This window comes from Podarcis pityusensis (assembly GCF_964106645.2).
Source record: "Podarcis pityusensis genome assembly, chromosome: 10".
Taxonomy (NCBI): Eukaryota; Metazoa; Chordata; class Lepidosauria; order Squamata; family Lacertidae; genus Podarcis; species Podarcis pityusensis.
This window is the reverse complement of record NC_138035.1, coordinates 1646081-1668850: the sequence shown is the minus strand read 5'-3', so window position 1 is coordinate 1668850 and position 22770 is coordinate 1646081. Positions and strand designations below refer to the sequence as shown.

General features: G+C 55.1%; 1 protein-coding gene across 1 annotated transcript in view; it reads left to right on the top strand.

The window, feature by feature from the left end:
• The first annotated feature begins 3213 nt into the window (after window positions 1–3213).
• SND1 (staphylococcal nuclease and tudor domain containing 1) overlaps window positions 3214–22770 on the top strand; it is a 225672-nt gene continuing 206115 nt past the window's right edge. Inside the window, exons 1-7 of the mRNA XM_081022732.1 lie at window positions 3214–3381; window positions 10508–10657; window positions 12020–12140; window positions 15916–15994; window positions 18627–18787; window positions 20168–20259; window positions 21520–21678. Coding sequence (XP_080878858.1) covers window positions 3292–3381; window positions 10508–10657; window positions 12020–12140; window positions 15916–15994; window positions 18627–18787; window positions 20168–20259; window positions 21520–21678 — 852 coding nt within the window. The 5' untranslated portion in view covers window positions 3214–3291. The remainder of the gene's footprint in view (window positions 3382–10507; window positions 10658–12019; window positions 12141–15915; window positions 15995–18626; window positions 18788–20167; window positions 20260–21519; window positions 21679–22770) is intronic.

Here is a 22770-nt window from a genome sequence, read left to right as displayed (position 1 = left end):
GTCTGACCCTCTCCCCTTCACCCCCAGGAAGAAGGGCTGAATGTAGCAGGGGCTCCTTGGGGGTGGCCCCAAAGGAAACCCTGCTCAGCCAGTAGGGGGCGCAGACGAGCACCCCAGCTCATCCCCCCGCCTCTCCGATTCCGTCTGAAACGGGCACAGAGGACCGGAGCTGCCAGTCTCCAAGGGGGTGCCCGTGTAGCAGCCGCAGCCCAGCCCCATCCTGGATCTTAGAGTCTCCAGGCAGGTGCGCCAGATGCCCGGGGAATTGCCGCCAGCCTGGTTGGGGGGCTCCGAGCAGTGCCAATCGCTTTCGGGGGAGGAAGGGACCAGCGACAGGGAGCCACAGGGACGGAAGGAGCAGGTCTCCTGTGTGTCCAGGGTCCGGCCTCCCTCACAAAATGCCCCCGAGATCACCTCCTGAGCGAGTCACCCGAGAAGGTCCTGCCTCCTGGTGAGGGGCTGGACTAGATGACCATTGGGGTCCCTTACATCTCAGCATTTCAGTCCCTGCCAGAGAGGAATGGCAAACCAAGCTGTTGAGCCTATGCCAGGCATAGGCAAACCTAGCCCTCCAGATGTTTTGGGACTATAACTCTCATCATCCCTAGCTAACAGGACTAGTGGTCAGGGATGATGGGAGCTGTAGTCCCAAAACATCTGGAGGGCCGAGTTTGCCTATGCCTGGACTATGCTGAAATGGCAAAACTGATGGGAAAACTCAGGAACCAGGAAGACAAAAACTTCCAGAAAGACTCTGAAGGCAGCTCTGTTAGGGAAGTTTTTAATGACTGATGTTTTGTTGTTGTTGTTTAGTTGTTTAGTCGTTTAGTTGTGTCCGCCTCTTCGTAACCCCATGGACTAGAGCACGCCAGGCACTCCTGTCTTCCACCGCCTCCCACAGTTCGGTCAAACTCATGCTGGTAGCTTCGAGAATACTGTCCAACCATCTCGTCCTCTGTCATCCCCTTCTCCTTGTGCCCTCCATCTTTCCCAGCATCAGGGTCTTTTCCAGGGAGTCTTCTCTTCTCATGAGGTGGTCAAAGTATTGGAGCCTCAGCTTCGGGATCTGTCCTTCCAGTGAGCACTCAGGGCTGATTTCCTTCAGAATGGAGAGGTTTGATCTTCTTGCAGTCCATGGGACTCTCAAGAGTCTCCTCCAGCACCAGAATTCAAAAGCATCCATTATTCGGCGATCAGCCTTCTTGATGGTCCAGCTCTCACTTCCATACATCACTACTGGGAAAGCCATGGCTTTAACTATACGGACCTTTGTTGGCAAGGTGATGTCTCTGCTTTTTAAGATGCTGTTTGTGTTTGTCATTGCTTTTCTCCCAAGAAGCAGGCGTCTTTTAATTTCATGACTGCTGTCACCATCTGTAGTGATCATGGAGCCCAAGAAAGTAAAATCTCTCACTGCCTCCATTTCTTCCGCTTCTATTTGTCAGGAGGTGATGGGCCCAGTGGCCGTGGTCGTTTTTTTGATGTTAAGCTTCAAACCATATTTTGCGCTCTCCTCTTTCACCCTCATTAAAAGGTTCTTTAATTCCTCCTCACCTTCTGCCATCAAGGTTGTGTCATCTGCATATCTGAGGTTGTTGATATTTCTTCCGGCAATCTTAATTCCGGCTTGAGATTCATCCAACCCAGCCTTTCGCATGATGAATTCTGCATATAAGTTAAATAAGCAGGGAGACATTATACAGCCATGTTGTACTCTTTTCCCAATTTTGAACCAATCAGTTCTTCTATATCCAGTTCTAACTGTAGCTTCTTGTTGTTAACGGAGAAATCTGAGGGTTCCCTTGGACAAAAAAACAAGGAGACCAGCCAGGAATAGCAGAGCAAAAGAGTAGCCAGTAGGCTTGGTCTTGATTGAAGACTGTCAAGACAGGACTCCCACCTGCCACCAGGTGAAACAAAATGGAAGCCCCAAACAAAAGAAGACCCCAACTTTTACTAATTCCCCAAACTACACCCCTGGAACTACATCACATTGCCCCGGGTTAGGGGGTGCAAATTACTTGCCTTGCCCCGGGTTAGGGGGCGCAAATTACTTGCCTTGCCCCGGGTGCTGACAACCCACGCTACTCCGCTGCCCTTTCCTCCTCCCCATGAGTACTTTCCAGGTGGCAAAGGGGAGTTTCCAGTTTCCTGCTCCCAGAGGGAAGAGCTGATCATTGTCCTTTGTTCCAGTCCCTGCTGAATCCACTCCCATATGCAAGTCCCTTGTGACCTTGATGGTCTTCTGTCTGGGACCATCAAGGTCGTCATGCCAACTGGGTAGGGCTCCTGATTACGTGTTGGTACGCTTAAGGGATTATGGCCATCCTGTATTAAACCTATCCCCTTTGATAGTCCTTCCTTCATGGAATAAAATAAAAGTAGACCGGTGTAAATCCGATGTACTATGAATTTATAACAGAAATGTCGCGTGTGTCGTGTGTGAGTGTGTGTGTGTCGTGTTTGTACAAACTGAATGATTGGGGGGGGGGAGGTTCCTGCAACATTGTCCCACATAGCGATTTCTCAGGAGAAAACTGATGTTTTATTGTATTTTTAATCTTTGGTTGGAAGCCGCCCGAGTGGCTGGGAATGCCTGGCAAGATGGGCGGGGTAGAAGTAATAAATTTTTATATATATATATATATATATATATATATTAATTATTTTAATTTCACTAGTAATGTAGCAAACACTATGAACAATACTGACAGATATTATAAAATATTCTGAAATAATATGCCGCTCGCAATGTCGACCACAGGCAATCCTAGGCGCCGCCGCCGCCGGAGCAGCAGCAGCAGCAGCAGCAGCAGGGAATTCCCTCCTTGGTCACGTGCCGGCCCGCCGGGCTTCCCCGGGATCCCCCTCTAAGGCGCAGGCGCGTCCTTGGCGGCGGCCCCTCCCTCCCCCACGTGGGCGGTCCTGCCGCGCGGGCAGCTCTTGCCGACGTGTCCTTCTGCCCGCCTGACCCGGAAGTCCCGCCTCCTGCCCCTCCCTCCCTCCCTCCTTCCGCGACGTCGCGGGTTTGAATCCGCTCCCCTTTCCCTCCCGGGCCGGCGCTCGCCGCGCCCATTGGCTAAGCCGGCCGCGAGGGGGCGGGTCCGGGTCCGCGGGGGCGCCCGCCCATTGGCTCTCCTCGCCGGCGCGAGGGGCGGGGCCGGGGAGGGGTAGAAAGCTGGCGCCCCGCCCCTCGCCCCGCCCCTTCCGCCGCTCCGTCCGCGCCGCGTCCCTCGGAGAGAGAGAGAGAGAGAGACCCCCGAGAGAGACCCCCGCCAGAGACCCCTCGGGATGGCCTCCTCCTCCGGAAGCACCGCCGCCGCCGCCGCCGCCGCCTCGGGCGCCGCCAGCCCCGCCCTGCAGAGAGGCATCGTCAAGATGGTAAAGGGCGCCTCGGAGCATGGGCAGAGTGCCGAGGCCGGGAGGCCCCCCTCCGCTCTCCCCTTGCCCCAGCTGCCCGGAGGGGGGTCCAGCCCAGGACCCTTTCCCCGGGGAGGGGGCCTCTGAGCATGGGCAGAGCGCCCAGGCCCCTTTCCGGGCGGCCTCTCGGGGGCCGGACCCCTTCGGCTCCCCGCCACGTGCCCCCCTCCGCTCTCCCCTTGCCCCGGCTGGGAATTCAGCCCAGGACCCTCCTCCCCAGCCCTTTCCCCGGGGCAGGAAGGGTGGGAGGGGGGGCAGAACCGAAGAGCTGGGAGGGGGACCCCCAGGGGTCGTCCAGACCAACCCCGTGCAAGGCGGGAAGGTCCCTCGAAACCCCGCCAAGCAGCCCAGCAGCAGCAGCAGCAGGATTTGGGACCACGTGGGGGTTTGGGTGGGTGGGTGAGAGGGATCCCACCCCCCTGTGCCCCAGAGAGGCCAGCCAGGGGCCCCAGTGGGAAGGCCCTCGGCTCCCCCAGAGACCCCCCCCCGAACTCCCCTATGGGAGGTGGGCGTGTGGCCCCCAGGACTGGCAGCCCCAGGGCGACCCTTTTCTCTCCCTGGTGCAATTGCAGCATCCTGAGCTCCTTCTTTGGAGACCCACACTTTAGGGACGGTGAGGTATGTAAGGAGGAAGAGGAGTCCTTGATGCTGCGCATGGTTCTCTTGTTTTGCTGCACGTGATGCAGCCAGGAAGGGCCCGGCTGAGTCTCAGCGCCTACACGTTGGAGGCAGAAGGCCTCGGATCCAGGCCGGAACTGCTGCCCTAGAGCTGGGGAAAGAGCCTTGTCTCTGGGCAGGGGGCACCCCATGCAGCCCCCTCCATATGTTGCTGGACTACAGCTCTGGGCCCTGACCATTGGCCATGCTGGTTGAGCCTGTTGGCAGCTGGGCTCTAGTAACATCTGGAGAGTGTTGCCCTAGGTGGCCCAGTGGTCTGGCTTCCGGTGACCTTTAGAAAACGCCCCCATGATAACTTAGGGGAGCCTTGGAACTGCCTTTGCGTTGCAAAGGACACCAGGCTCACACTTGCTTTCTGGAAGGAGTGTGTGTGTGTGTGTGTGTGTGTGTGTCAGTTGTATCTTTTTTGAGAAGGGCAAGACGCAAACTTGACAAAGTTGGGCAGTGGGGCAAGCCTGGAAGGGCAGTCTCATGGGGTGGGTTGTGGGCTGCCCCCTGGCAGCTCTCTCAGGCCATCTTCCACAGACTTGCTTCCGGGAGCCCACATTGTCCAAGACTGGTGCTGTCAGCGCATGTGGCAGCTTGGACGTGTGTTGTGGGTCCAGCCTGCCCTGCTGCTGCTCAGTGCTCTGGCATCTGGTGTGTGTGTGGGTCCCCCCCCCCCCCCGTCTGGGGGCTGCTTTTTGCTGCAGATCCGCTGTGACACAGGACAGGTGCTGGCTGTGCCAGGTCTCGGCCAGAATTTGCAAATGCCACGAGAAATTCAGCAGCAGAAGTTGCTTGTAATAAACCCCAGGCGTGCTAGGGTGTAATCTTGCAACCTGGAGGCAGGAAGTGCCTTGCCCGATGAGCAGAGGATGTTCAGGTGCCTCTAAATAGCAGGGTTCTGGAGCCGGAGAGCAGCTGGTTCATTTCCCTATCCCGAAACAAGTGCCCTGTGGGTCACAAACGTCACTCTACCCCACTGCGATGTGTGAGCCACACCACATGAAAGAGTTCTGCAATTTAGATGCTTCCCTTGGAGCAGGCAGGGACGGAAGCGCTCGCCCAGTAGCTTTGGGAACCAGTTTAGTTTGGTTTTCGGAGTCTTCTGGGCATCCTGCACAGGTGCATCTCTGCCCCACAGCGAGAAGATCAGTGGGGCTGGTGGGCCAAGGTCCTGGGGCAGCTAGAGAGAATTCCGCCCAACAGCGCAAGCAGGGGGTGTGCCCTGGGGCGAGGGCACCTGTCCACAGTGGGTGGTCTGCAGTGTGCTCCAGGACCGCCGCCCGAGGGGTGGGGTGCAGCTCAGCTTTGCAGACATGCCGGGGTGCCGGCAGTTCTGATCTGCCCCAACAGCAACCCTGTGAGGAGAGAAGGGGCAACGCTCTCCCTGTACGTTACTCCCGTCCTCACTTCCGCAAAGGGTGGCTGGGATGCCTGTGGTGCTCTGGCCACTTTCCAGATCACAGCCTGTAACCAATCTGGTCTTGCTCTTATTTCATTCAGCTCTCATTTATAATTTTTTTGCAACACTGCTTCAACGGCAAAATGCAGCACCCTGTGACCCAGAGGGCCTTAGGGAAGCAGGGAGGCACTTGGGGGGGGGGCTCCCCCCGAGAAGGATGGGGAGAGCTTCCCCATAGGCACCTCTGTCTTCAGCCTGTCACCCTGTGGTATACCGTCGTACTTTGGCTCCTGAACGTCTTGGGAGTTGAAAGTTCCGGCTCCTGAATGATCAAAAACCAGAAGTATTTTGAACTTTTTTTGGAAGCCAAAGGTCCGGCCCAGCTTCTGCTGTTGTGTCCAGTGTGCCTGTACAATCGGAAACCAGTCAGAAGCTGCGCTTTGGTTTCTGAACGTTTTGGAAGTCGAATGGACTTCCGGAATGGATTCTGTTTGACTTCTGAGGTATGATTGTATTTATTTGTTTATTTTATTTATTTTACAAACCACCCGAGCTCAAGGGGGCCTCTCTGGTTCTCCCCCTCCTCGTTTAGCACCCACAACAACAACCCTGAGAGGCAGTGGCTGGGCCAGCGTCGCCCAGTGAGGTTCATGGCCAAGTGGGGATTTGATCCCTGGTGTCTCCCAGGCGCTAGAACCACTGAGATGCACTGCGTCTCTGTAAGAGAGGTGGAGTTCCTTTGCCGCGAGGAGGAAGTGATCCCCAGCCTCTGTTCCATCTGAGAGCAGCACCTTCTTCCTGGGAGAATGGGCCCCACTGGTGGAATCAGCCCTCAGGTCCTTTCTGCGGGGAAAGCCTGGGCTCTGGCAGGCAGCCTTTGAAACAAGAGGCATCTAGCCCAGCGTCTCAGTGGGGGGGGGGGATTGTGAGGTAGGAACTCTGCTCTCTCTGGTGGTGATTTTTTACAGAGGTGGCATCAGCTTGCTAAACTTGAGAAGGGGTGAAAAATTTGGGGTGGAGGAAAGACCGAAGGAGCGTTGACTGTGGGGGTAGCAGAGGATTTTGGGGGCCGCAGTATCCTCTGACTGGCAGCTGCATTTGAGTGTCGTTCCAGTTGTGGGGGGAAGCTTTTTCTCCCCCACCCTCTGTGGCCCAAGTCGGACAGGTGAGCAGGGCTGCCCTCCTGCCAGTTACCCGATGCCCACAGTGGAGTCAGCCGGCTGGTTTCTGCCTGGTGCAAAGGGCTTGCCTCCTGTGCTGTGAAGCCCCGACAATTGCCTGTCTGTTGGGGTGACACAGAGTCTCTTGGGGACTTTGGAAGGTGGTCGGCTGATCAGGAAGCTTGGCTGAGGCAGCCTTGGGAGTAAAATGGGCGCAGGGAGGGAGCCTGCGCGGTGCCCTTTGTGCAGGATGGCGCTTCCACGGATCTGGCCCCTGGCTTTCTCCGGCAAGCGGCCAAGAGTGGGGTGGGCCTTGAGCCTGTCCTGGGAACTAGATTAAGAGCAATTACAGCTCCAGTCCTTGGGTGTATCGAGTGCCGCGGCCGCGGAACAAGCACCGTTGAAAGAATCTCTCTCTAATTGATTATTTTGTCAATTTGCTTCTCCGCTTGGAGTTTAATGCTTTGGCGTTTGCGCAGAGTGCTTTAATAGACTGGGGCATCGACTGCTACGTTTGAGGGCTGGCGATTCGGGTGAAAGGAGTCGAGAAGAGGATGCAGCCCCCGAGGAAACCCATCTTGGCCCTTGGGACGGGGGGAGGGGAGAGGGTTCTCGGAACAGGGAGGCAAGCTAGGGTCCCGATTCTTGCCACTGGTCCTGAGCCCGGGTGCTCGAAATCATTGCCTTGAGAAGGAGGCCAGAGAGGCTGCCTGCAGGTGACTACAGCCTGTTCCCCCTCCCTCCTGATCATACCAGGCTGTGCACCATCAAAGCCCCGATGTCTTTGCCTGCCTTGGCTGGTGGAGAAGCCAGAGGGACGCCTGGAGATCTGGATTTGTGCATCTTTGCACCCTGCCAGGTGGGCACCACAAAGAGGATCACAAGCCAGAGGATATTTGTCCCCTGGTAGCTCCTCTTTTAATGGCGGTGAAAGAGGAGAGCGCAAAATATGGTCTGAAGCTCAACATCAAAAAAACGAAGATCATAGCCACTGGGCCCATCACCTTCTGGCAAATAGAAGGGGAAGAAATGGAGGCAGTGAGAGATTTTACTTTTTTGGGCTCCATGATCACTGCAGATGGTGACAGCAGCCACAAAATTAAAAGACACCTGCTTCTTGGGAGAAAGGCGATGGCAAACCTAGACAGCATCTTAAAAAGCAGAGACATCACCTTGCCAACAAAGGTCCGTATAGTTCAAGCTCTGGTTTTCCCAGTAGTGATGTATGGAAGTGAGAGCTAGACCATCAAGAAGGCTGATCGCCAAAGAATTGATGCTTTTGAATTATGGTGCTGGAGGAGACTCTTGAGAGTCCCATGGACTGCAAGAAGATCAAACCTCTCCATTCTGAAGGAAATCAGCCCTGAGTGCTCACTGGAAGGACAGATCCTGAAGCTGAGGCTCCAAGACTTTGGCCACCTGATGAGAAGAGAAGACTCCCTGGAAAAGACCCTGATGTTGGGAAAGTTGGAGGGCGCAAGGAGAAGGGGACGACAGAGGATGAGGTGGTGGGACAGTGTTCTCGAAGCTACCAGCATGAGGGAGGCAGTGGAAGACAGGCGTGCCTGGCGTGCTCTGGTCCATGGGGTCACGAAGAGGCGGACACAACTAAACGACTAAACAACAACAAGAAGTTCCTCTCTGGGCTTCCATGGCTAGCTGCAGCCAGGAAACAGATCCTTCTGATCTCCATTTTCTACTTTCAAGAAAGGCAGCCACAGGCGGTAACCTTGGGCCACGTGTCGAGGAGCCCGGAGGGGTGTGTGTGTCCATAATTTCTAGTGCGCAACTTTTTATTTGCTGGTTTCAGCCTCAGAGGCTTGCAGGGTCAGCGTGGCTGCAGCTTCCGTTGCTGCCCAGCCGGCCGAGAGGAGGCCTGACCTGTGGTCCAGTGATCTGCCTGGACCCTGAACCTTGGCAGGAGGGATCGCCTGGGCATGGCCTTGCCTCTCGCGCGCCTGGGCAGAGGGGAAGCCTCCCCTGTGGGGCAGGCAGTGGGAGGGCTTGACCTGCTGGGTCCCAGGGAAGGGGTGGGGGGCTCTCGAAGGCTGCTGTTGCTGAACCAAGGGAAGTCCCGCCTCTGGGGCTTGGGGGATAACATTGATTGGCTGCTTCTTTGTAAATAGTTGTCTGAAGTTGTAAGGAATCACAATGAAAGCTTTTGGTGGATTAAAAAAAACCCTTCATAGTAGTACAGTCGTACCTTGGAAGTCCATTCCAAAAGGTTTGGAAACCAAAGCCCGGCTTCTGATTGGCTGCAGGAAGCTCCAGCAGCCAATCGGAAGCCACAGAAGCTCCGTTGGACATTCAGCTTCCAAAAATAGTTCGCAAACTGGAACAGTCACTTCTGGGTTTGCAGCGTTCAGGAGCCAAAACGTCCGAGTACTAAGGCGTTTGGGATCCAAGGTGTTGTAGTAGTAGCAGTAGTAGTAGTAATGATAATGGTAATAATAATTTGATACCAATCCTTCGCCCCAAGGTCCCAGGGCAGGATAGAACATTAAAACACGATATTAAGAACGCTTTAAAAGAACTCCCACCCATAAAATGAGGTGGGTCCTAAGAACATACACCTCCAATTGCAAAAGAAGTCCGGGGGCAAAGAGATGTCCGGCAGCTGTGCAGTTAAGGCACCAGATGCACCTCTGTGGGGAGGGGCTGCCACGGAGAAGGCCCCGTCCGCCTGGGGTGCCACTCCCCTTGAGCCCCTGAAGGTGGAGGGACTGCCAAGAGAACCCTCAAGAGGGTCTTCAGGGAAGAAGGTAGCCATTTGGATATCTGGGGCTGGAGTTGTCTAGGGCTTTGGCAACCAGGGCAGCGCAGCGTTACTTTTTGCGGCTCCGTTTTCCCTTTGGACGGATTTTGGCCCTGCAGTTCATGAACGGCTGCAAGCGCTTTGATTTCCTCTTGAGGATGCGATTTTGCTCCTTTGTGTCAATGGTCTTACTCTTTTCTGACCTGACTGGCAGTGGTGTGAGGGAAAGGCAGAAAGGCAGCATAGAAAATTCACATAGCCCATCCTCAACATACCTTGCTATTGGTTGGCTTGGGCAGTGGCTGGCATCCTGGCAAAATTCATGGGCAGGAAGGAGCCCCAGGCGAGTGCCCTGTGAGTAAACTGGGATCTTGCGCATTCAGGGGCAGCGTCTAGGTGCTGGCAAGGGGCCATTGGGGGTGGCAACAGCTGAGGAGGGGAAGGGCCCCTTGCCTTCAGGCTACCTGGGCACACCTGTGTGAAGCATTGCTCCTCTGACACTCACACCTGCCTGCTCAGCCAAGGTCCCTGTTATTATGAATTCCACTTGCCTTACCTCCAAGACCCTCAGCGTGGCTTACCTGGTCCTTCCCATTTAATCCCCAAAACTCGCCTGCGAGGTAGGTCGGCTCAAGGTCCCCCAGTCAGTTTCCTGGCCGGGCATTTGATCCTGGGACGTGGGTGCCGCTGTGGGTTAAACGACAGAGTCTAGGACTTGCCGATCAGAAGGTTGGTGGTTCGAATCCCCATGACGGGGTGAGCTCCCGTTGCTCGGTCCCTGCTCCTGCCAACCTAGCAGTTCGAAAGCACGTCAAGTGCAAGTAGATAAATAAGTACCACTCTGGCGGGAAGGTAAACGGCATTTCCGTGCACTGCTCTGGTTCGCCAGAAGCGGCTTAGTCCTGCTGGCCACATGACCCGGAAGCTGTACGCTGGTTCCCTCGGCCAGTAAAGCGAGATGAGCACCGCAACCCCAGAGTTGGTCATGACTGGACCTAATGGTCAGGGGTCCCTTTACCTTTACTTCTGGGTCCTATTCTGATGCGGCTCGCTCTGGGGCTTGTTAGATGCTGCTACTGATGCCCCCGCCTTCTCCCCCCCCCCCAGGTTCTCTCTGGCTGCGCCATCATAGTTCGTGGCCAGCCTCGTGGAGGACCGCCTCCTGAGAAGCAGATCAACCTCAGCAACATCCGGGCTGGCAACCTGGCACGCCGGGCAGCTGCGGGGCAGCCAGATGGCAAGGACACACCAGACGAGGTAGGTCTTGGGGGGGAGGTGGGGGGAAGTGCTGGTCACGGAGGCAACTGAGGGCCTGATGGGGGGTGGGCTAAATGTTGCCTCTGCTGCCAGGACCTGCTGTGGAGGTGCCCAAGAGGGGGAGGCTGTGGGCACAGGGTGCGACCCACATAATCGAAGGGAGGGGTGGTTAGCAAGGAGATGGCATGTCTGCCCCCCCCCCAAGCAAATGGGGATTCCTTCTTTATACACAAAGCAGGATCCATTGGCCAGGGCTTCATATGGCTTCACCTGCCCAGGTGAGGGCAGAAGTGGCAAATGCCCAAATCCTACGGATAAGCTCCCCTTCTGGGCTCAGAGCCCCGCACCCCACAGATAAGGCGGGCATATCAAAGCCAGCCAGTTAGCTTACATCTAAGCTAATAAATGAGCTCATTGCTGAAACAGCTGCCAATTAATTCTGGGGTTATCTGGACTGCCAAGATGGCGCTTGCAGATCTTCTGGAACAGCTCACCAGAGATGGCCCCCCCAAACTCTGTTTTAAAAACAGAACGTAAGACGGGACGGGTGGTTTATACATTCCCTCTCTCCCCTACATCAGTGGCCAGGTTTGCAGCCAGATTATGTGCTTTTGCTGCACATCGTGACCTCGCCAATGGCCCTTTGGGTCAGATTTTTCTGTCTGTAGGTTCCTGGTCCTTTCAGTCGTGCTATTGGTTGCTATTCCACTTCTTTGGCAGGAAATAGCCTGGGTGTGAGTTGTCCTTCCCCCTCCGCCATCACTCCCCCCCCTTAGTTGCCCATCTTCTGAGGTCCAGGCCTGAGGTTGACCCTTCCTGAGGCTGGGCATGGGGTGGTGTGTGTGTGTGGGGGGGAGATGGGGGTGGCCTCACCTGTGGGAGCAGCCCTGCTTGAGGAATTTGTCTCTTACCTTGTATTTTTATGTTGTGAACCACCCTGACATCTAAGGATGAAATAGTAGTAGTAGTAGTAGTAGTAATAATAATAATAATAATAATAATAATAATATGAAAATCCCCTCTCTAGAGAAGTTCATCCGGCCCCAAAGGGTTTCCATTCTCCCACGCACTGGATGTGTTATCCATCATTTATCGTCAACCGTAGCTATATACCGCTTAATATGCAAATTTCCTAAGGAGCTTATATGAAGCCCTTTTAAGAGTTGTTTCCGGCCGTGGAGGTTTTTAAAAATTCTGTATTACATGTGTGGTTCTTAATTGTTATTTTTGCAAGCTGACGGGTGAGTTTCTGAAAGCGACGAGTCGACCTTGCAATAACAAGGGGTCTGGGAGTGGGTGTTGGGGGGGGGATGTGGGGCTGAGCGGCTCCTGTTCCTGACCAGCGACCTCCTTCTTCCTCAGCCCTGGGGGTTCCCAGCCCGGGAATTCCTGCGGAAGAAGCTCATCGGGAAAGAGGTTTGCTTCACGGTGGAATACAAGACGCCCCAAGGCCGGGAGTATGGGATGGTGTACCTGGGGAAAGGTGAGAGGTCCTGCGCAGGGTTGCCCCACACTTGGAGGGCAGATCCCCACAGCCCAGTCTGCCCCTCCTGCAGAGGGTCCTTCCTCCCTGAGCCGACTGTTCTCCTGTGAGCTCTGAGGTTCATCTGTAGTCATGTGTTGGCACTGGCAGGTCTGGGGGCAAAAAAGGAGACCTCATTGGGAAACGAGGGAACTGTTCTCCCCGGGGGAAATTGGCAAAGGGGAAACACAGCTTGAAATCTTAAGCACCAGAACGTGGCCGGCAGGAAGACTATTGGGTTGGTCAAGGTGGTGGTCCAGTTTACCCCAGCTCTCACAACTCTCTATGCAGTTATGCAGAACTTCCTAGAACACCCAATATAAAAATAAGACGTTTAAATTCCACCACGTGTCCATTTCTTTAAATATATCTTTTATATAATGTGTGCAATACCAGAATCATATCCAAGTGTCTCAGAGCCAAAGTTGCGCCCAAATATTCCTTCGTTCAGAAAAGGAGAAGGATCTCCAAAAGTATACAACTTTGGGAAGTTCTATATAATAACATAGGGACGCGGGTGGCGCTTTGGGTTAAACCACAGAGCCTAGGGCTTGCCGATCAGAAGGTTGGCGGTTCGAATCCCCGCGACGGGGTGAGCTCCTGTTGCTCGGTCCCTGCTCCTGCCAACCTAGCAGTTCAAAAGGACATCAAAGTGCAAGTAGATAAATAGGTACCGCTCCGGCGGGAAGGTAAACGGCGTTTCCGTGCGCTGCTCTGGTTCGCCAGAAGCGGCTTAGTCATGCTGGCCACATGACCTGGAAGCTGTACGCCGGCTCCCCCAGCCAGTAAAGCAAGATGAGCGCCGCAACCCCAGAGTCGGCCACGACTGGACCTAATGGTCAGGGGTCCCTTTACCTTTACCTACATAATACCATAAAGGGTTGTGGGAGCTGTGTTTCTCTCTTCCTCTGCAGTCCAATTTAACAGGCAGAAAAGACACATTCAGGGCGAGAATTTGAGCCTCATGCCAGCCGTGACGTGCGAATCCACCGGTGGCATTTTGAAGCCAAGCCGGGGGGGGGGGGCTCCTTCAGAGGCCCAGCCAGTGACAAGGACGGTGCCCTGAGTTCCAGGGGGGCTCACCCCTTCGCCCTGCCCCTTGCCCGCAGTGTTGGCCTAGAGGGCAGACAAGCTTGGGTCACCTGCTGGCTGTGCAACATGCCGCCTCCCCGCTCCCTTGCCATGGGAGAGCCAGGCGGGAGCTGAAGGGCAGCCAGTTTTGAACAGTATCCCATTCTGAGTGATTTTCTCTTTTGCTCTGCTCCCCTGCTTTGAGTTTTCTGCTCCGGAGCTGCTTTAGGTCTGGGTTTCTGCAGGAAACAGCCCAACAAACAGCTTAGAATGAGGAGCCCTGGATTTTCTCCATTTCGGGTGGTGGCGGGGATAGAAATGCAAACTAAAGTTTCCCTGCCGAGATGAGGCCTAGCCCCTCTCCCCTTCCCATGCCCGTCTGCTGCCCCGCAGCTGTGGGTCGTCTCCTTCCTGCCTGCCTTTCCCCCTGTCCTTTGCCTGTGTCTCTCCAGTGCTTTGGGGGGGCGGGGTGGGGCTCTGCCCCCCACCCGCTGGTTTGCACATCTCCCTCTGGGCCGTGTGCCGGGCATAAATCTTCAGAGGCGGGCAGCGATGCCAGTATCTATCCCCCTTGGTTGCTTCCATGTGAAGGATTTTTCTGCCACGCTGACCTCGTCTTGCTGCCGCCTGACAGCCCAGGATTTAGCTGAAGAGGTGGATGCTTGCTAATTAACTTCTTCAGCTTTTGAAGAGATCCATGTTGAAATTGCTGGCTGGGCAGATCTTGGCAGCTGCCCCCCCCCTCCCCAACTCTCTGGGCTGGACTGCGCCGCTGGTTTGGACGGGAGAGGCAGGCCTGGGACTGGTAGTGCATTTGCCAAGGGGGTGTGGGTGGGTTTAAGGTTGGGTGATGCTGGAGGGGGTCCCTGGCAGGACCCCCCCCCCTTGACGGAGCCTCTGGATTCCTGGCCTTGGGCTGAACTTGAGCGCCTTTGGCTCTGCCTTCAGGGCTGCCTCCTGAAATGCTCCTGCTTGGGGCAGCCCAGGGTCCCTCTGCTCCCCCCCCCAGCGGGTGCCCCCCTCCCTCCGGGTGCTTCCTCGCCCTCTGCCTTCCAAAGCCCATGGAAGATTTTTCATGACCTTTACAGTTAATAATAATAATAATTTATTTATACCCACTCATCTGGCTGGGTTTCTCCAGCCACTCCAGATGGCTTCCAACAAAATATTAAAATACAATAGTCCGTCAAACATTAAAAGCTTCCCTAAACAGAGGCTGCCTTCAGATGTCTTCTAAACGTAAGATAGTTGTTTATTTCCTTGACATCTGACGGGAGGGCGTTCCACAGTGGGGGTGCCACCACCGAGAGGGCCCTCTGCCTGGTTCCCTGTAACTTCACTTCTCGCAGGGAGGGAACTGCCAGAAGGCCCTCTGAGCTGGACCTCAGTGTCCGGGCAGAACGATGGGAGTGGAGACGCTCCTTCAGGTATACTGGACCGAGGCTGTTTAGGGCTTTAAAAGTCTGCACCAACACTTTGAATTGTGCTCGGAAACGTACTGGGAGCTGGTGTAGGTCTTTCAAGACCAGTGTTATATGGTCTCAGCGGCTGCCTCCAGTCCCCAGTCTAGCTGCCGCATTCTGGATTAGTTGTAGTTTCCGGGTCACCTTCAAAGGTAGCCCCACATAGAGCGCATTGCAGTAGTCCAAGCAGGAGATAACCAGAGCATGCACCACTCTGGCGAGACAGTCCGTGGGCAGGGAGGGTCCCATCCTGCGTACCAGATGGAGCTGGTAAGCTGCCCTGGACACAGAATTGACCTGTGCCTCCACGGACAGCTGTGAGTCCAGAATGATCCCCAGCCTGCGCACCTGGTCCTTCAGGGGCACAGTTGCCCCATTCAAGAACAGGGAGTCCTCTACATAACTCTTTCCTTCCATGGGAGCCTCTTTGTGTGGGTCCCCTGGAAGTCTTTTTGAGGAGGGAGGGCTTTGTGGGTGGAGATCCTTGTTAAGAGCGCCTGGGGAGGCCCTGATCCTTGGCAGAGCAAGGTGAGGAAACATCCCCCCCCCGCCCAGCAGTGGCAGGCTTCCTCCTTGTGCACAGTGGTGAAATCCCTCTTGGGCGCTTTCTTGTGATCTCCTCCTTTCTTTCTGCAACCTTTGCCCACTGCAAGTGTCCTGGCCATGTGTGTGTGTGGGGGCAGTCTCTGTGGGCCAAGCCAGGCCGACTTGCCGTGGGCTCTGTGCACACCTCGCTTCCCGCCCTCCAGATAGGCTACCGGTGGCGACTTCTGTTATTATGATATATTTATTTATATCCCCCCTTTCCTCCTGGCAGGGAAACAGGTTGACGTACAAATAAAAGAACGGCAGCTAAAAATATGGGGGAAACTCCCACAGTCATTAACAATCAATTCAATCTATTCACAAATGTATTAAATCTGTTTAAAACATGCAGACACAACCAGCAGGGCACCAGCCCCCTCATTGAAAGCATTTCTTCTGCTTTTAGTTAAGATTTTTATTTTATTAAAGGCATCTCCACCCACAGTGGCTCTGCCCTGCCTCTGCGGCTGCTTCTGAATCCCAGTTTTGCAGGGCAGAGGGCTCTTGCGCTCGCATCCTGCCTGCGGTTTGGCCCCCTGGGGCCTGATCCAACCGGCCAATTCTTCCGTTCTTGGGCGCTGTGCTGCCTCGCTAACCTGGCTGTCTTTCCTTGGCAGACACAGCTGGGGAGAACATCGCAGAGTCGCTCGTGTCCGAAGGGCTGGCCAGCCGCCGGGAAGGCTTGCGTGGCAACAAGTAGGTCTACTCCTGAGGAGCCGGGCTTCCCTTTGGACGTGCCCCTGGGTTGCCGGTTCTCCCTGGCAAACTCTGGGCTGAGGGTGGCTGGGAAGCGAGGCTTCCAAGACAGAGTCTCATCTCTTTACAAAACCAGCCGCCCACAGCCAGCCTCTTGTCCCCTCCAAGACTGGCAAATGTGGCCGAAGCTTCCCGTAGATGAGAGTCCGGGTAGTTAGTCTCGAAGGTGAGGTCTCATCCAGAGGCCTCTGCAGCTTCCCTGGGCTTCGTTTTGCTGGCAGAACGGCCCTGTGCCGCCTTCCAAATCCCCTTGTGCCCGGGGACTTCGACTCAGAGGAGCCCATCATTGAGCTTGGGCGAGGACCGGGGGGTTGTGTGCTGAATCGGAAGCCCCAGGGAGAGCAGCGTGGTCTCCGTGGGGGAGACAGCGCTTCCTCGTGGCCCCAGCATCCCCCGGGGTGCGTTTTGCCAGGGACGTTGACTTTTGTGCGAATCCTGTTGGCCTTGCAGCTCCCGGCAGGTTGGCTGTGCTGCGGCAGGAGGCAGTCCTCGCTTCAGGCCTGAGCTCTGCCTCGTGCCAGGAAAGAGCGAGAGTGCCTGCCTGTGTGCGCGTGAGAAAGCGGGGAGTGCCAAGGGGGCCTGATGGCTCCGCTGATGTGTTCACGGCCTTGGAAGAGCCCCAGAGTATTCTCCGGAGGTCTGCGGAGGCGGCTGAGGCCGCGGAGCCTGTCTGGCTGGGCCGTCTGCCATGCCATCTCCACCGGGGCCTCGGCTCACTTTGCTCATGTTCCGCTTGAACGGGAAGCAAACACTGAGAAGGCAACGCTCTTGCCAGGGCAGGCCGGGTCGGCGGGAATCCCTGCACCGCAGGGCGGGCAGCTGCCGGGCCCCCCGAGGAGCTGGCGAGGTGGCACCAGCGCTTGTCCCTGGAATGCAGGCAGAGTGTGTGTGTGTGGGGGGGTGCGAGGGTGGTGCAGCCTAGCAGGCAGAACTGCCCTTTGATAGCAGCCCAGAGCTGAAACTCCAGTGGATTAGTTTAACCGGTTGCTTGAAGCCACGGGAGGGGGGAGTGCTGCTCTTGTGTCGCATCCTGCTTCCTGGAGGCGAATGTTCAGTCGCTGAGAAGAAGGTGCTGAATTAGATGAGCCGTTGGCCGGATCCTGCAGCCTCCTGTGTTCCTAATAGCAGTATCCTTTCTGATGCGTAGCGCTGTGCCGGCGGACGAAGGTGGCAACAATTTGCCGCAAGGCCAGAGGGCAAAAGTGGTGGTTCTGGTCTGCCAAAGGCTTGGTTGCTCACTCTGGGTGTGAAGGGGTCTCCCTGAGCCCCTGCCCACTGTGGCCGCTCAGGCTTTGAGCCAGAGACTGTCACGGGAGCCCTGTTCCCTTATATGCCCAGCGACAGGGTAAGGCAGAAAGGGTGTGAGGTGACAGATACATGAGGGTCTGTTGCAGGATAAATCTCTGACTTCCCACCTTTGCGTTGTACTCGACTGAGCAGCTGAAATTATTTCCTTCTTTCTTTGGTGATCCCTCATAGCCGAGTAAGATTATCTTCCACGTACGTCTTAGCGAATACAAGTGTCAAACGTAAGAACTTTTAAGGAGCAGTACTTGCAAAAGATGAACTTTTCTTTGTAATGTTCCACATCTGCCTTTTGAAAGTATGGTTGTTGTATGCAGCTGCTGTGTGCAGGCATCAGACGAAGGATACGAAAGATCTTAACTTGTGCCTTTGCAAAATACAGTTGCTGTATGCCGGTGTCAGACGAAAGAACTTGGAACATGTCAAGGGTTCCTGGAATAATACCTTGTTTCGCCCTGCCGGTTTTCGTCAGCCGTGCACTCTCGTATTTTGTGTATCAGAGACATGGAACGAGTGACACTGGCATACAGCAACTATATTTTGCTATTTTTGACACTTGTATTTGCTAAGCTTTGGAGTCCAAAGCTTTTATTTGGACATTACGTATATAAGAACTGATCTATTTGTATTTCGTGTTCTAAACATTGGTCTTTAAGTGCTTCTTCTCAATTAGATAATGTGAAAAGAGTTATGTTAATATGTATAAAGAATTTATATACCATAATTTTTGCTCTATAAGACTCAATTTTTCTCTCGTAAAAAGTAAGGGGAAATGTGTGTGCGTCTTATGGAGCAAATGCAGGCTGCGCAGCTATCCCAGAAGCCAGATCAGCAAGAGGGATTCTGCACAGCAATATTTTTCCCCCTTGTTTTCCTCCTCCAAAAGCTAAGTGCGTCTTATGGTCTGGTGCGTCTTACAGAGTGAAAAATACGTTAGTTAAACACAGCCAGTTACGTTGTGGGTATATTAGTTAGTTGAATTTATGTAACTCAGTTGGGAAACAGAATAATGCCTCGTGAAAATCCAGCCCACCTGTAAAACTTCTGGTAGCTAAGGCAGCAAGGACCAGCCTTAGTGCTTAGCAAAACGAGGGTGTCTAAAGCTGACAGCAGAAAGGCCCCCTAATTCCCCCCCGCTCTGATTATTTTTGGCATTGTTAACAGTGCAGATCCTCTGCATGCCCTCTCTGGGAAAGCTCTGCGGGCCTCGGGTGACGACCGCAGGGTTGGGTGGTTTGCCTGACGGCCGGCCTTTCTCTGCCCCCAGTCCAGAGCAGAACCGGCTGGCTGAGCTGGAGGAGCAGGCCAGGATTGCCAAGAAGGGCATGTGGAGCGACGGCACCGGATCCCACACCGTCCGGGACCTGAAGTACACCATCGAGAACCCCCGCCACTTTGTGGACTCCATGCACCAGAAGCCCGTCAATGGTGAGTCGCGGGGCGGTTTAGGGGCAGGGCTCTGGCAAAGGAGGGAGGGCTGCTGCTGGGGGCGGGGGCAGTGCCAGGGCCCGGTGTGTCTGCAGACCTTCCTTGGTCTAAAAAAAGAGATTTTACTGTTTTTCCAAAAGAAGTTTCTGCAGAATCCTGTGTTGCCAAACAGCATATACACATAGTCCATCAATCGCCCTCGAATGAGACAGGCGTAAAATAAAACTGCAAGTGAGCATGTGGAAGGCAGTGAGCGGAGCGATTTGTGGAATAGAGATGAGGGTTAAACAACCTTACTATACCCAGGGGAAGTAAGAAGAGAAGTCTGGGTCAGGTGCTCACAGTGGCTGATTGAGATGCTCTTTATGGGAAACCTGCCAGCAGGATCCAAGCACCCCCCCCTCCAGCCACGGGCATTCAGGTGCCTCACTGCCTCCAGTTGTTGGAGAACTGTAGTCTCTGGCAGCCATTAATAATAATAACAATAATTTATTATTTGTAGCCCGACCATCTGGCTGGGTTTCCCCAGCCTCTCTGGGCGGCTTCCAGCAAAATATTAAAATACAATAATTCATCAAATATTAAAAGCTTCCCTAAACAGGGAATAGTCTCCTCCTCCTCCATGAACTTGCACAATCCTTGTTTTAAAGATCTCCGCAAGTTGGTTGCCAGCACCGCCTCTGGTGGGAGGGAGTTCCACAGTTCAACTCCGTGTTCAAAGTATTCAAATGCCCTCGGTCAGCAAGTAGACCTTTCTGGACCCGGTTTGGGGAGGCATCTGGATGCAAGCTGCCTGCGGCCACGGCTGGACAGGGCTGCTCTTGCGTTTGAATCCGGCCCTGGAGTTTCCTTTTGGGACATCTGTTTGGCCTCCATGAGACAGGGGGGCAGGTCTCCAATGGCCATGGGCCTGATCCAGCAGGCTGTGATTACACATTCTGCGAAGGTCCCAGCTTCAGTCTCCGGCTTCTACAGGGTGGGCTCCAGAGAGCCTCCTCTGCCCGTCCGTGGAGGCCAGGGGTCAGCAAACTTCTTCAGCCATGGGCCGGTCCACTGTCCCTGAGACCTTGGGGGCGGGGCTGGACTATATTTTGAAAGAAAGAAAAAAGAACGAATTCCTATGTCGTACAAATCACCCAGAGATGTATTGTAAATAAAAGCACACATTCTACTCATGTAAAAATGCGCTGATTCCCAGACCGTCTGCAGGCTGGATTGAGAAGGCGATTGGGCCGCATCCGGCCCCCGGGCCTTAGGTTGCCTTCCTGTGGTGTAGGCAGTACTGATCTCAATGGTCTGACTCTGAAGGAGGCCGATTCCTGGGCTGCTGCTCCTGCCTCCAAGCGCTCAGCCCTAGTGGAAACTCTTTCTCTCCCGCAGCCATAATCGAGCACGTCCGGGACGGCAGCGTGGTGCGGGCTCTGCTCCTTCCCGACAACTACCTGGTGACGGTCATGCTCTCCGGCATCAAGGTGAGCGGCCTGGAGGCCCTGTCCCCTCACGGCGCCCAGTGCGACTCCTGCCCTCTCCTCTGCGACGCGTGTGGGGCTGAGGGGTGGCGAGGGCGAATTCTGCTGAGTGAATCGATGGAGGGGGAGGAAGGGAGTTCTGGGAGCGCCTGGCCAGAGGAAGGACTGGGTGGCACCCGAGGCCCCTCTCTGAGCGGGCAGGAAGATTTTGGGGCCCAGGGAGTGGCTCCGTGTGCAGATTTGTCCCCTGACCCAGTCTCCCACCCCCTTGCCTCGTGCCTTCTCTCCATGGGTCGCAAATGGAACCATTGGCTCCGCTGTCGTTTGAGCCAAGAAGCGAGCCCAAGGCCGGGGCTAAATGTACCTGTCCTGCTTTTCACCTGCAAGGCTGTGAAATATTGGCAGGACCCCCAGGCAGGTCCTTTCCAAAAGCCGTGGAGGTTTATAAGCAGAGCGATTCTTTAGCTGCGATTGCAGGGGGTTGGGCTAGATGATCTTTGGGGATCCCTTCCAATTCCCTAGTTCTGAGATTCCTGTCAGACCTGGGATTCTCGCCCCCCTTGACTCCTCTTGACGGAGCGACCCCTTTCCGTCTGGTATTGAGGCTGGGGAGGGGGAGGCAGGAAGGAGCTTTGCCTCCCTGGGGGGTTTCCCTCGGAGCCCCCTCTGCGGGTCTTGCTGGCTAGGGTGGGTGGGCCTGGGTGTTTGTGTTGGGCCTGGGGATCATTTAAGGTTTACGATTTGGTCATTTAAGGTTTATGATTTCTCAATTTCCTTCTGAGGAATCTGAATAGTTCAGTGAAACGAGGTTTGTAGCCAGCATCTCGTTAAGGCTTTGTTCAATTCTAGGTCTTTCTAATTTTTTCCTTAAACTTTTTGATTTTTATTATTTAGTTTATTTCTATAATATTTCTAGTCGATTACTTCTGGTTTCAGGGATTTTCATGGTATTTCATTTGTTTTGTGTAATTTCTGGGTTCCGTGGCTGTCTTTTTCTCTACTGGGGATCCTGGCCCGGCTGCCACCTGGGGGAATGGCCCTTTTGCAGAGGGTGACCCACGGAGGCAGGCGTTGGCACTCCCCAGAGAAGGCTTGGGATCCTGCCCCCCCCCATCTGGAGGGACTCAGGCATGGCTCTGGGGCCAAGTCAGCTGGGGAGCTATAAGGGCTGTCTCTCTCTCACGGGGGTGCCAAGAGCCCTGGTCCTGGTTCTGCTGAGGCGCTCTCCTTCCTGCCCTGACTTGTCTCCCCCCCCCCAACCAGTGCCCCACCTTCAAGCGGGAAGCGGACGGCACGGAGACCCCCGAGCCCTTTGCGGCGGAAGCCAAGTTCTTCACGGAGTCTCGTCTGCTCCAGAGAGACGTGCAGATTGTCCTGGAGAGCTGCCACAACCAGAACATTCTGGGCACCATCCTTCATCCGGCAAGTGCAGAGTGGGGGGCGGGGGGCAGGTGGGGGGCCCCTGGGACGGCCGTGGGGTGGCCGGAGAGCTCCTTGGGGCCCCTCCTCCTCCCTTAGTGTCCTGGGCCAAGAGCCAGAGGGAGATTCTTGGGGGGTGTCAGTCCAGGCCAGTCTGGGCTTGGCTACCCTCATGGGGCCGGGTGGGTCTCAAGGGGCTTGCAGGGGTGGGTGTGCTGGGGGCCTGAGGGGCAGGTGGGGGGCAGCAAGAGAAGAGCCTGGGGGGCCGAGAGACGGAAGAGCAGAAGACACCCCCCTTCCGCAGGGCCTGGCCTTTTCGACAGGGTTGGGGCTTTCTCGGGAGAAGAGAGGTTGGGGGCATAGCTGTCAACGTTTCCCTTTTTTAAAAGGGAAATTCCCTTATTCCGAATAGGATTCCTCGCAAGAAAAGGGAAAAGTTGACAGCTGTGGTTGGGGGGCTTCCGTGCCAGAAGACCTGGGGCCCTGGGCACCCCACATCTCCACGCATTGCCCTCCAGACTGGGCCCAGCTGAGTCTCATCCCCGCCTGAACCTCTGCCCCAGGCCAGGCCTCTTGGTCTTCCTCGCTGCCCTTCCCTCATCTTTGCCAGGAGCTCTGCCTACACTAGAGTAGGACCCTGGCAGAGACACCTGCCCGACTGGCATGTTCTCTCCCTCCTGGTCATTAGTTTGGGAGCTTCAAAAGCTTTCTTCAGCCCGAACATGACAGCAACCGATACCAACAGACACCGGCACACTTAGGGATCCGCAGTCTTCGCAGTTGCGTAACAGAGCTCAGCAACTCAGCATTTTGGCTAATCTACTTTATTTACATATAAACACACACGGAGCACTGCAACATGGCTCCCTCTCTCTCTAGCATCAGACAGCAGAGAGAGAGAGAACAAAGGACAATAGTTCCACTTCATGGAACACAGGAACACAAACATCTGTCTCCGTCTCTTCCCACTGTGGAGTCAAAACATACACCGTCATGTGATAGACAACAATCCCATGACTGCAATCACGGAGCTGGAATTCTAACAATCCTCACCCCCCTGTATGGTGATTGTAAGGTCTTTGGGGCAGCGCCTTG